Here is a 13970-nt window from a genome sequence, read left to right on the forward strand (position 1 = left end):
ATAGAGCAAGGGGGGGGTGCCATATGCCAAAACAGAAACCCTTGCAGCATAGTCGGAGGGTCTCTGTGTAGTGGTCAGCATAGTTTCTATGCAGGAAGAGGCACTCAGGCAAAGAGGAAAAGCACATATGCAAAGAGGAAAAAACACAGAGAAATAAAAGTATTTCTCCTCGATATGCCAGCTTCCTGGAAGAGCAGGATGTTGGTTTATAAAGGCTTTGTAGATATGGATTTGCGTCAGAATGCAAGGGTGGATGCACAAGAACTCCAAGTACCACCCACGGAACGCCTTCTTGATGCAAAGTAATGCAAGGCAGAGCATTACCCTGTGTTGCTTTACATTGGTTTACAATGCATTGAAAGGTATGGTCTAAGTTAAAAAAAATAAAGCAAACAAGATAAAAAGTGTTTGTAAATATGAGCCTGGATTATTGAGGCAGGCAATGACCCAGCACAAGGAATAATCGTAAACCTTGTTAGGGTGAACCCTCAAAGTCACTAAATTAACTTGACCTCAATCCCCTGGTAGCTATGGCACAGAGCACACAGGCTTAACACAGGACAATGTGTAAAGTCACAATGCAAAGCAATAAAAATCCCAAACAGAATTAAAAAAAATAGAGTAAAATTTCATAAACAAAATTGCAAAAATGCAATAAGGCGAACTGAAGGTATGTCTTTTTAAAGAGGAATGGGGCCAAGAGGCACAAAGTGCCAGTGATAGTCAATAGTCGTAGTAGACCAGTATCTAGGTGCAATTTGAGGGTGAACATGATGGAGCAAGGGTCTGATATACAAACCAGGTTCATCCTGGTCAAAGATTTTACCTTATTATTTAGTCCTTTAACATGCAACCACAGTGGTATACTTCTAAGCTCAAAGGTCCACAGGGAAGGCACTCAGGGGCTCATTCTGAGCCCGGCGGGCACCGCCCGCCGTGCGGAAACCGCCGAAAGACCGCACCGCGGTCAATAGACGGCGGGGGTCATTTTGACTTTTCCGCTGGGCCGGCGGGCGATCGCCAGAAGATCGCCCGCCGGTCCAGCGGGAAAGCCCCTGCAACGAGGAAGCCGGCTCCGAAATGAGCCGGGGGAGTTGCAGGGGTGCGACGGGTGCAGTAGCACCCGTCGCGATTTTCACTGTCTGCATAGCAGACAGTGAAAATCTTTGTGGGGCCCTGTTAGGGGGCCCCTGCACTGCCTATGCCAGTGGCATGGGCAGTGCAGGGGCCCCCAGGGGCCCCACGACACCCGTTCCCGCCATCCTGTTCCTGGCGGGTTTTACCGCCAGGAACAGGATGACGGGAAGGGGGTCGGAATCCCCATGGCGGCGCGCCGGATCCCCTTTTCTGACCGCGGCTTTACTGCCGCGGTCAGAATGGGCACTGAAGCACCGCCAGCCTGTTGGCGGTGCTTCCGTTGCCCGTGACCCTGGCGGTTTAGGACCGCCAGGGTCAGAATGAGGGCCTCAGTGACTCACAGGATGTCAGGCAGAGGACAACAACAAGGACCTGTCCTGCCCAGGTCCAGTTGCAACTGGTCACCTCAGGAGTTGCAGGAAAGGCTTCTTGTAGCTTGCTGTATCCCTGTAAATTGAACAGGAAGTCAGCCTCATGACCCTCGGAGTCCACTTTTTTGTCCTGGATACAAGAGCGGGCAGGTCCAGTTCTTGAGGGGTCCTCTCAGGTCACAGACAGCAGGTCCAGCCCTCTTCTGTTCTTCCTTAGATGCAGCCACTGTGAAATGGGTGCGGATGTACTGCATCTATCTCTGGGAGTGGCCATAGGGTAGGAATGACTCCTGGACACACCCTAACCAATGGGGTAAAAGTTCCTAGGGCCAACCCAACTCTGAATTTTCAAGACAGCGAATGTCATCGGCCACACTATGTGGGATCCGAGGGCTGGGGTGCGAGTTCGGAGTGTACTAGGGTAATCCTAACATCCTTACACATCTAACACTAAAATCCAGATTGAGGCAGCCACTGTACCCATAATAAATCCAGAGGCTGTCTGTGGATACAGAAGAAAAGTCTTGGCATTCTTTTCCCTTACTTTAAAGTGTGCCCCATGTGTTATATGTGGCTCATCACACCTGTCATGCAGGAATTGACACTGCTGCTAAAAGGTGGGCTTCAGCCCCAAACTGCATATTCTGCCAAACTCAGAAGGGTCAACTCTGCCTATTATCTCTGACTGTTCAGGTCAGCCTATTATTTGGCCCTTTGAGGTATTTCACCATATTAAAAGGCTAATCACAGGTGAGCAGCTAGCAGAGGATTATGCTAATGAGCCTTCTGAAGGTTCAGGCAGGAAAGGGTAACTTTTTAGAGATACTTTTCCATCATATCTATTAAAAATCCAACTTCACCATTGAATTAGATTTGTAATAACTGTTAAAAAAAATAGTTTTTTATTCATTTTTCTAGCTAATCCCATTTTCGAGATACAGTATTAAGATATTAATGTGCACTTTGATTTGCTACATAGGACAGCTAGGTCTGCCACAGTGAAATATAGCTTTTAGGTGTTAGTCACTGTAAGGACATGTTAACATCAAATTTCTACATGTCCTAATTTTAAATTTGCACCCTGCCTTGTGGGCTACATGGCAGAGGGGTGACTTATTAGTATTTAAAAGGGAGGTTTTGACTTACCTTTCTTTTTGATAGGCCGAATTTCAGTTTTTATAGTATTACAGTCAGGCTAATATGGTAGGCCTGAAGCCGTGTTTGCACTGCCACAGAAGTGGATGACAAAATAGCTGCTGCAGCCCACAAGTGGCATTTAGCTTCCAAGCCCTGGGTACATCTCGGACCATGTATTAAGGAATTATATACAAGTTAAACATACCAATTAGGAGTATGCCAATTTGACCATGTTTCAAGTGGGAGCGCAGGCATTTTAAGTTTGGTTAATGGGGTAAAGAGCATAAAGGTTTTAAGTCAGCAAAAATATAGGGCTCAAAAATGGACCGAAAATCTGGGGTGACCACACAGAAAAGGCAGATTTTCTACACATACATTCAAGGTAAACTGAAGGCATTTCCAGACAGCCCTTCATCAGACAGATGGGGAACCCTTTCACAACAAGGCAGTCTTCTCTTCCGATCAGATCTTTCTTTAGAGTGAGCTTAAAGATGTTTTAGAAAGATGAACTCAGCTGTGATTGACACATGTATCTACGTTGTTCCAGCTAAAATTACAGCAACCTCTGCTTAGGTTTTACTGAATTACAACCATGTTCCAAAGGTTATAAAAACAATGCCACAGTTACAGTTTCCCAAATGGGAAATATGACTAGGGAGCTGCACTGGCAGGAAGGGAATTATGTGGACAGGGCTGTGAAGTTTGTTCACTTCACCACAGAGATAAAATGTGAAAACAGCAATTACCTCTAAATCAGAGAAAGCTGAGACAGAGGGAAGATTAAGATACCATGGGGGGCATCCTAAGACCGCCGCCTGCCAAACTTACGCCGCCAAATGACCGCTCCGCGGTCAAAAGACCGCGGGGGCCATTCAGACTTTCCCGCTGGGCCGGCGGGCGCCCGCCAAGAGAGCGCCCGCCGGCCCAGCGGGAAAGGCCCTGCAACACAGAAGCCGGCTCCGAATGGAGCCGGCGGTGTTGCAGGTGTGCGACGGGTGCAGTTGCACCCGTTGCGATTTTCACTGTCTGCTATGCAGACAGTGAAAATCATGCTGGGGCCCTGTTAGGGGGCCCCTGCACTGCCCATGCCAGTGGCATGGGCAGTGCAGGGGCCCCCAGGGGCCCCAGGACACCCGTTCCCGCCATCCTGTTTCTGGCTGTGAAAACCGCCAGAAACAGCCTGGCGGGAAGGGGGTCGGAATCCCCATGGCGGCGCTGCTTGCAGTGCCGCCATGGAGGATTCTCCCAGCCGGGGCTAATCCGGCGGGAAACCGCCGGACCTGGCTGGGCGACCGCGGCTGGAATACCACATGAAGCACCGCCAGCCTGTTGCCAGTGCTTCCGTGGACAGCCACCGTTGGAATGAGGGCCCAGATATTTAGACTGAATAGGTGGAAACGCACAAAAGATGTTTTGTCTATATCTATCTCTCTCTCTCTCTGATTTTACTCAAATACTTATGTTCTGCCAAGATGACATTCCTAGCAAAGGACAGAAAAAATGGATTTTAATCCAGAATGTTACTTTAGACACGCTGTGTGCCCAAGCAGGGCTTCTAAGACATGACAGTTTATTTGTTGCATACATTTCACTTTTCACATTTAAACGTGAAACAGCTGTAATTAACTGTGGCATTTTATAGCTAACTTTCTACTATGGGCAATCTGGCATTTTAAGTGTAACAACAACTTTACATTGTCTTATTTAAGTACATATTTCAGTCTGAGTTAAAGGTCTAAGATTACATTTGACTAAGCAAAAATATCAAGAATGCCATTTTAATTTAATTTTCAGTTTCATGAAATGGTAATTGCCGGGTGAAGTTCTTTAGCAGGCACCAAATGCCACAGGGGTCGAAATACCAGCTTTTCGGGGAAATTGATCTGGACAAATTGTGCAAAAACGTGAAATCCGTAGAAAGACTTTGGTGGTGGCTGGCATCTACATATCTCCTATGATTTCTGTTGGCTTCCACTAACCTTTGTGGTTTTGTTATACAAAGGGTAGCAGAGTTACTACTTGATACCACAAGAACTTGGACCTTGAGGTTCTTTGGCTCGAGCTCTGGAGTTACCCGAGAGCAGCTCCTGTGGTACTTCTGAATGATGCCTTCTGCAGGGTGGGTGAAGGATCAGTGGCTAGCAGTCTCACTTGTGGTCTGCGAAAATAGGAGTCTTTGTGTTGCAAAATCTGACAGAATTTCCAGGGTCATTGTCTTCATTTCTTTCTAACTTTTCATCTACTTAAATCCAAACAAATGCTCTACAGTAATGGCATATTTAATAGGGTTTTTATACGACCCAGCACTCACACAGATTACATAACATAATGAAAGTCCAGTATGGAACTTAGAGGAATATGGGATAATTGAAATCTTAATGTGCAGCAAGCAAGATCTTTACAATTGTATAATAGAAACACTTCAAATATACGTTGGAGAAATTTCTGCTGTGTGCTGACTAGCGAGTTAAGCCCAGAAGAAGTCAGCTGGGATGAAACGCATTGGCTACAAGGAATTGAAGAAAAAAATATTTTATTGGAAGATATAGGATTACAATAATGCGTTTTATTAAGAAACAAGTCTTGGGATTCTGTGCCGTCCATAATTTGAATTGAATTGTATTAGACTTTCATTATGTTTTGTAATCTATGTGAGTGCTGGGTCAAGACTCCAGCACCACTAATTTCACGTTTTTTCTGTTTTATCCACGAGTGTGGTAAGGTGAAGTAGCTTTTGCCTCCACCTTCTTTTTGATTTATTTATTGCATATTTAATAGGGGCAAAATACAGACTCTCATGGTCAGGTCTGTCAACATGACAGAAAGTTGGCTTTAGCTTGCAAGTTTTTCAAGTTCTTCTACGAATGTCCCTCTCGGTTGAGGCCTCTGTCTCCAACATTTTGTAATGAGTCAATCACCATTCTTTTCTATATTCTCTGGTTTTCTTGCACTTAAAGTCCTGAAATGCTGATACTTGGAGCCAGCGATATCCCTGGGAAAACACATTATCCAGACTTCGTTTAAATTTTTCTTGGGATGGTGGGTGTTACATTGTCACAAAAATGTGAAAGGAGTATTCTTCATTAACATCATACCCTTATGACCTGATTACGTACCTCATAGGATTGAACAAACTAGTCTTGTGCTGAGGCAAAGACCTCATGCTGTGTTACGTGTCAATGCAGAAATAAACGTTCACGTTAATGTTATATAAAGAGCATAAAACTGCATTTCCAAAATAATTTTATATGTCCAGGTGCAGGGCTGGCCTCAGGGAAAACAAGCTAGTATAATGCAGGCCCAACACTACATAGCAGTAAAGAGCAAAGCATGTGAATATGCACCAGAAACATGCTGCAAATATGCAGTTTCAAATTAATTCTGTTTATACAAACGAAGCATTCTTCCAAACCTATTTTACATACAACATTATGCAAGGATGGATGTACATATTTTGTCATATAATACAGATTCAAAACGGACATCAATGTTCATAATTAATTTTCAACAGTGAATATAGAAGTATTATTTACAATAAACCACAGATATAGCAAACAAATGACTAATTCTCAAGGAATGCATCTCAGATTCAGCTACTGTTTCCATGCCGAAATACATTAACCTTGGTTATAAGGTCGGACACAAGGCTTTTGGGGCTTCTGTTATATATTAGTGTGCATGAATGACAGGCAGTGACTGAAAACTGCAAAGATATCCATAGGTTCAGGGCAACTTTCGCAGGGGACCTCCTGTGCAAATTTGTCATTGTTGGAAAAGGTGACCGACAGCAAGGTAGTGCATCATTTCCTGCAAAAACAAACACAAGCAGCCCAATGATAAAATAAAACCAGAGATGGTAAAATGCAAGCATTATGTTAGGAAATCAAATATTTGTGTAGGTTTTCAAAACAGTTTCACAGATTTTAATCAAAAGGAGATCAATGGCCCTAACAGATTAGACACTGTCCTCACAACGGAGCATTTCACTGCAGGCAGTCATTAAGACAACTAAGGTTGGTTAGTGTTTGAATGAGTGGAAGCATGCATTTATCTTTTTTTTTCTTATTTGTCTGTTTTACATTTTTCGTCATGAGAAAGGTTAGCACCATAGAACATTCTACGTAAAGCTTGTAAGATTCAGTGAGGGACTGTGGCCCAGATTTAAGAAGGCCTAGCACCTCCTTATACCACATTAGCGTCATCTGAAAGATTTCTTTGCACCATTTTTTGTGGCATTTTTGACACCTGCACATAGCAGGCTTTTAAAGGAGGCACACTATTATTTATAATGGGACTCAATGGTCTTTGCAGGATTAGCGTCAATTTTTTTAACGATAATCCTGCAAAGCGCCAAACTAGTGCCAAAAATGTTGATGGTAGTTCCCTAACTAACACCATGGTGCGCCATATCTTAAATACGGCACACACATGGTGGTGTTACGGGGGCGATAAGTGATGCAAGAAAAGTGGCGCTGCATTGCATGCAGCTCCACTTTTCCTAAATCTGCCCCTGTATTTGGTCACCGCATAACGCATGCTGCATCAATGCAGACGGTCTGTTTGGGTTATGCAATGTTGTATAAGGTGTATGATGTCATATGAAGGTGTAAATGGTTTGTGAGATAAAAAAGCTGAAGGTAAAGAGGATACTAAAGGTGATTTGACTGGGCTACGATGCAGTCTATGTTAAGCTTGTCAGCATAACTGCAGATGAGACTGTAATGGTTTGGGCAAGTGCAGGGCCTGCCTCGTCAACCAATAAGTTGGTGGTTGCTTTATTGTTAACATGCACTGCTGTACAATTTATTTACTGTGGGTGTTCAGTTCCATTCTGAGGATTTTATAATTGTGAGGATTGACCGACAGCTATTATTTATTTGAATAAAAACAGCAGACAGCTTGCTCAGATTCTCAGAAAGTCTTTTGCACGGATCTTTCATTTTCCTCGTGATTTAATGGGGAACTCTCCTTTATAGGAGACTACTGTACTCAGCTAACAAGCTTCATTAGAGTGTTTGAATCCAATAGCTTTATCACCGACATTTGCTTTTGCTAATCTAACTTTTTTGGACTTTTGAATTTTTCATAAAAATATGATTTTGTGATGGAAATGTAAACATTTTTTAATCAACAAGTCTAATTAGGTGCAAATCATTCTCTACGGTCTGTCAGAGGGCCTTAGAACTTACTTCAATTATTAAAAATAACATTTCATCATGTGAATAATGTTATGTAATAGCAAGGCCTTCATTTAGTTTGCTGCACTAAATCTGCAATGTGTGGTATTAGGATTGCCACACATTCCCTGCATTAACACAACATTTGAGCTATGGATTAAGCATCAAAGTATTTACAATTTGTAGCCAGGTACAAAAAGCAAACGTCTGATGCTAACAGTATGCACAGAACCCGAAATCTATGGGCAAGATTCCACCTTTCAATTGTGGTGACATGGCTATCACTTCATAGATTTACCAATGGACTCTAAATGAACCCAAAAGGAACAGCAGCAAAACACATTACAGAAATCCGACAAATATTGTAGTTTCCAAAAAGAAAGCCCTTCAGCAAAAAAACAAAAGTCTCTGCAACAAGATGACATTCCAATCTTTTATTAAGAATGGTGAGTTAGTGCTCTACACCAATAAAACAGTGAATAACTCAAGGCTCTTGGAGTAGCATCCTATCACTTTTAAGCTCATTCGGCTTGCTGAAGAAAGGTAAAACAACATGAATATGAAACCGCAAATAAAAAAATAATTATTCACAACTGTCTCACGTGTACTTATAGATGGACCTCTCCTACCATCCATACTGATTGCAAGTGTATGGGGTCATTACAAATACAAATAAAAATCAACTTCGGAAGCCCCTGCTCTTGCAAGGCCCACCCTTCCCCTACAAAATATTTTTATTAAACAAAGAGGGTAAATAACCACTGTGGTACAATTGGTTGCGTGCATTACATTATCACCACAAAGTAACATGGTTAAGAGATGCATCCACCTACAACCGGTTGCAATTACATTTGTACAGCCAAGGCACTTTACATATAGACCTTAGAAACCTGTCTTTTTCCCAACCCCTCACTTGCACCCTTAACAAGTGCGAGCCTCTGTGGGCTATCCATGAGCCCTGTGGGCTATCCACGCCCCCCAGATCTTCTCCCATTTCATTGGGCAACCCCTCTCCTTATAAATCACGACTCTGCCCTCTGGCACCAATTTAAATCCCTTTCCCAGTCCATCAGTCCAGGAACCTCTTGCTTGCCCCATGCTTTGTGACTCCCAGGGCTAGTTTCAACCATGGACCTTTAGTCCTATAGCTAGGGAGTAGAATGTTATCAGGTCAGTGTGGAATCTGGGGGGCAGTTGGAGCTGTGAGGCGTTTGACAGCAGCTGTGACGGTTGGATGGGATCTTCCTAATGAGGAATAAACTCTTATCATATTTCAACAACCGTGGTGTGGTTACTGAGAGGGCACCTTAATCACACTGGCGATAAGGATGGCATACTACAGAGGAAGATCTCAACACAGTGTTTCTGGTCAGTGTCTACATCCCTGTTGGACCCTGCTCCAACCACACCTCAGTAGGGCTGGATATTTTTCCTCAGTTTTGCATTTGAATATGGGCGTTGAGCTTCACACAACCTGTATCTTTAGCCCATCGAGGGTTTGGGGATTGAGAGGAAAAAAAAAACCCTCATGCATGTATGAGTAAGGTGGCAACAGGAATATAATGGCGGAAGATGAGAGAAGTGTTGTGACTTTACAGCGGTGTTAACTATGCGGCAATCAGCCTCCCCAGAGATTTAGCTGTTGTCAGTGCTGAGGATGCAAGCTTGTATGGAAGTTTAATTATAAAAGGCGTTGCGTGGCACAAGCGATGCTCACACCCCGAGAGTCCTTGTTTGAAGCGTGTCTTGCGCTTGGTAATCATCAGCTCGAGCAGATCAGCCAGAGCAAGATCTTCAAAGGTTTGTGCAGTGATGCTGCAGAATTTGGAACACACATATTTCGAGGGGTAGCTTGCATTGGGAGAGACGCTCCTTTAGATTCCAGTGAGGCTTTGATATTTTACAGCTCTAAAGACATTGTAAAACATGTCAGTTCGCATTAGTGTTATAAACCTGTAAATTAAAGATTACTTGGGGTAAAATACTTACAGGTGGGTTTCTTTTCCCTTAGATTGAACCTCTAGCAAAGTCTCTTACAGAGGGAGAGTGTCCTCCTTATCTCTTCCTGTTTGGCAGAGCTTTTCCGGGTTGAAATAAACTAGTTGGCTGACTGTGGTGTGAAGATTGGAACAGTCAGACTGGACTGAACTCAACTAAACAGAAATTAGTTTTTTCATAGTTATTAATGTTTTTTTTTCTCTTTTTGTTGTTTTTTTTTCCACATTCTTTCTTTCTGATTAACCTAATGTTCATTTACAGGGGGATGTTTCATGTGCCAGTGAGCATATTTCAGTGGTTTTGAAACGTCCTTGTACATTCAGAGGTCATATAAGTGATTGAAAGTATAAGAAACCTAATAATTAATTAAAAGCTTTGCTATATTATTGTAATCAAACTCCGCTTTATAGGTTGCAAAGTAGTAATAGTACTGTGCAAAATATAACTGCTTCTCCATTTTTTTTTTACAACGGCTTGGGGTACCATTCATCAAATGGAAAAAATCCAGTAGATATTAATAATAAATATGAAATCTGTATAGGTAAGCTGGATAAACTCTACCTTCTTTAAGTGAGTACCATATTAGAAAGGTACCACTTTGGTACGCGTGATCAGAAAGAGGGTGAGTCAGTTGAGAACTATGTAGCGGATCGGAGAAAATTGGCTTTGTCGTGTAAATTTACAGGGTTGTTAGAAGAAAGAATTTGAGATCAAGACATGCGAGGATGCAGCATAGAGAGGAGGTGTGAAGAACTATGGCAAAAGGATGATCCAATTCTTGATGAGGTATTGATAGGAGCAAGACCATTGAAAACTCTCTTAAATGTGAAGAGATCATAAAAAAGGAAAGACCAAGTGAGGGGGATGTTTCAGTGGTTCGTAAACCCGGGAAAAGTCCTCAGAAACATAAAATTGGTATAACAGAAAAAATATGAGTTTCAAAGTAAATGTTATAAGTGTGGGAACCTAGGTCACATGGCCAATGACTAGAGCTGTCTGCGTTCAAAGCAACATGCAATGTTTTCAAAAGAAAAGGTAATTTTTCAATTTATGCAAATAGAAAGGATCAGAAGGAAAGGTATATGAAGTTGATGGTAACATCAGTGAAAATGACGAAGAGCTAAACTGTGAGTGTGGATAAATTGTGTTACAAGTTGGCAGTATTAGTCATAACAGTCCTGTGGATGACATAAAAGTGAATGGTGAGAAGACCAGTGTATTATTAGGCTGTGGAGCAAAAATTACGATTATCTCCATCACTTTTTTTTTAATGATAAACTCAAGATGAATGTTAAATTGTGAAAACCTGACATTAAATCCCATGCATATGGTGGAAAGCCTATTGAGCTCTGTGGTTACTTTGAGGGTTTAATGGAGTACAAACAAAGATATATCAATACCAAAATGTATGTGTCACAGAAAGGTGACAATATTTTAAGCTGGTCCCATCAACAAGATTTGGGGGTGATACTTGACCCAAACAATGTTCCCCCTATTACATTAAAATAGAATTATGGAATAAAAAAAAACTAAATATGTGTGGAGCATCTAGTGATGAATTTCTCCAGGAAGTAAAGTTGGAATTTTAACAGGTTTTTCCAAGAAAAACTAGGAAGCATGAAGAAGTATGTGCATAAAATACTTTTGACTGCTCATGGCAAACCTGTTTGTGGTAAACTATGAATTGTACCCATTGCTGTTAGAGACAAAGTTTGCCCAGAACTAAAAAGATTCAAGGCTGATGGTATTATTGAGGACGCTGAGAGTACGGAGTGGTTGGCGGCAGTGGTGGTAGCTAGAAAAGCCAATGGAAGTTTGCGTTTGTGTGTTTATCTTAGGAAACTCAATAAAAAATGTGGTGGTCAGATATCCCCTCCCTAATATTGCTGATATGCTTGTATTATTGGAAGGGGACAAAGTTTTTTTCCACCATTGATTTATCGTCAGCATATCATCAGATTGTTTTAGATGAAACTTCCAGAGACCTCATCTTTTATCACCCCTTTTGGAACCTTCAGATATGCCAGGTTGTCGTCTTGCTTAGTGTCAGTGGCATCTATTTTTCAGAGATCTTTGAAAAAAGTGTTGAAGTGTTGGGATGGTATAAAGGTCTATCAGGATGACTTTTTGATGTTTGGGAAGGAACCGAGTGAACATGACTTGAGAGTAAAGCAAGTCCTGGAGAGATTTACAGAATACAATCTCACAGTGAATGATGAGAAATGCAATTTTAGGAAAAGTTCCATTAATTATTGCACCATATCATCACTGGAGAAGGGATCATTCCCAGTTAACTCCATGCGCAGCTTGAGGTGACCCACTAATAAGGAAGAACTAATGAGAGTTTTGGGAATAGCAGAATGCTACAATAAGCTTGTCAAGGGTTTTGCTGACATCTGAGTAAACATGAGAAAATTGCTCAAGAAGGGTGTAGATTTTGTCTGGAATAATCATTGTAAGGCTGAATACAAGGAGGTGAAAGAGATGCTTAACTCACCTCCTGAATTCAAAAACTTTGATCCGGAGATAAAAAAATGATTCTAACTAAATTTTGCAGCAAGGTGAACATGAATGACAGAGAACCATTTTGTTTTTTTCAGGCAGTTTAAATGAGCCTGAGATGAGGTATTCAGTTATAGAAAGGGAGGCATTAGCATTGTACTGGGCTGTAAGGAAACTTAAGAAGTTTCTGCAGGAAGGAACGTTTGAGATTAGGATAGACCACAAACCCCTGTGTGAGGTTTTTAAGGAGAAAGGCATTGATGCTGTCTCTGGCAAGATCACAAAATGGGTGGTGGCTCTACAAAAGTATGATTTTGAAATGAAATATATTCCAGGAGTAGAGAACATGGTAGCAGATTATTTATCTATATGATTTTCACTAGATGTGAGTCAAATATTTGAGAAGTTTGATGAGGATGAGTTTGAGGAAGAAACGGTTTGTGGAGTTGACACTGTCTTAATTTCAGAGGAAAAATGTTGTACAGAACGGCTGGCTGATAATACCATACAGTAGTTCCTGTCATTGTTGAAAGTCGGATGGAATACTACGAACAATAGTAGTGAGGAGATTAAGAAATATTAGGGTGTCAGAGAGTCATAGATTCTTATTCCGAAGGACCAGACTGGTACCTCCAGGCACCATCAGAGAGGAACTGATGTCCCTAGCTCACTGCGATCATCAGGGTCTGTTGAAAATCGAGGAGAAACTCAGGCTGGTGAATTGGTGGCCAGGCATGGATTTATAGGTGGAAAGAGGAGTGAGAGAATGTGTGCAGTGTGCACCAAGTAAGAAAACTATGAAACCTAGCGTGCAGCCCATGGTGGTCAGACGACTTGCCCCTGGGAAAAGATTGCTTTCGACATTCTCGGAGATACTTGGAGATGTGTGCAAATGTTTTTAGATGGTTGTGATGGCTATGTAGTCCATGCGGCCTGAAATCTTCACAAGAGGGATTGAGACAAAACGTGAGAGGACTTTTAAAGGACATGTTTTTTAGGGAAAGTATAACTAAAGTGCTATTAAACGATAATGGAGTGCAAAAGGTGTCAAAGGGGATGAAGAAATTCTTGTGGGAATGTGGCATTAAGCACAACAAGTATACACTTTATTAACTCTACACTAATATGATTGTGGAGCTCTCTATAGAGTTTTGAAGCAAACCATACATATGGCCAAAAAATAATGGGTTGGTGTGGAAAGATGAAGTCTGTAAAAGAGTGGAAGCATACAGGGTTACACAACACCCTACCACAGGAGTTTCAAGGAAGACAGCTAAACACTCCAGTGATTCCAGAGTGGGTGAATGATTTTAAAAATAGGTTGGGTAGAGTGAATGCGAGTGATTGGATACTGAGAAAGGAGAAAAAAGTGAAGAATCGCAAGGAAAGTTTGACAGGAGAAAGTCAGTCATGAAAGCAGATGTTAAAACTGGTGACTGTGTTACGATAAGAAACCCAGTGGGTAAGGAAGGGAGTGTTAGACTTTGTAAACCTTTAAGAGTCACAAAACCTTTCACAAATGCTGTAAAGAAGGGCGATTCTCACATTTGGAACCTTACCGGCGTGTTTTTTCAAAGGAAAGATAAGGTAACTCAGGAGAAGGTCTTGATAGAAGACAATAAGTAGGAATTTTGGATCGTCAGTTGGG

At 41.9% G+C, this 13970-nt stretch overlaps 1 protein-coding gene across 1 annotated transcript in view; it reads right to left on the minus strand.

Annotated features, from left to right (window-relative positions):
- Positions 1-6008: 6008 nt before the first annotated feature.
- The window catches only part of GATD1 (glutamine amidotransferase class 1 domain containing 1), a 58887-nt gene continuing 50925 nt past the window's right edge, over positions 6009-13970 (minus strand). The window contains exon 8 of the mRNA XM_069223101.1: positions 6009-6452. Coding sequence (XP_069079202.1) covers positions 6446-6452 — 7 coding nt within the window. The 3' untranslated portion in view covers positions 6009-6445. The remainder of the gene's footprint in view (positions 6453-13970) is intronic.

Source organism: Pleurodeles waltl, chromosome 3_1 (genome assembly GCF_031143425.1).
Source record: "Pleurodeles waltl isolate 20211129_DDA chromosome 3_1, aPleWal1.hap1.20221129, whole genome shotgun sequence".
In the NCBI taxonomy this organism is placed as follows: Eukaryota; Metazoa; Chordata; class Amphibia; order Caudata; family Salamandridae; genus Pleurodeles; species Pleurodeles waltl.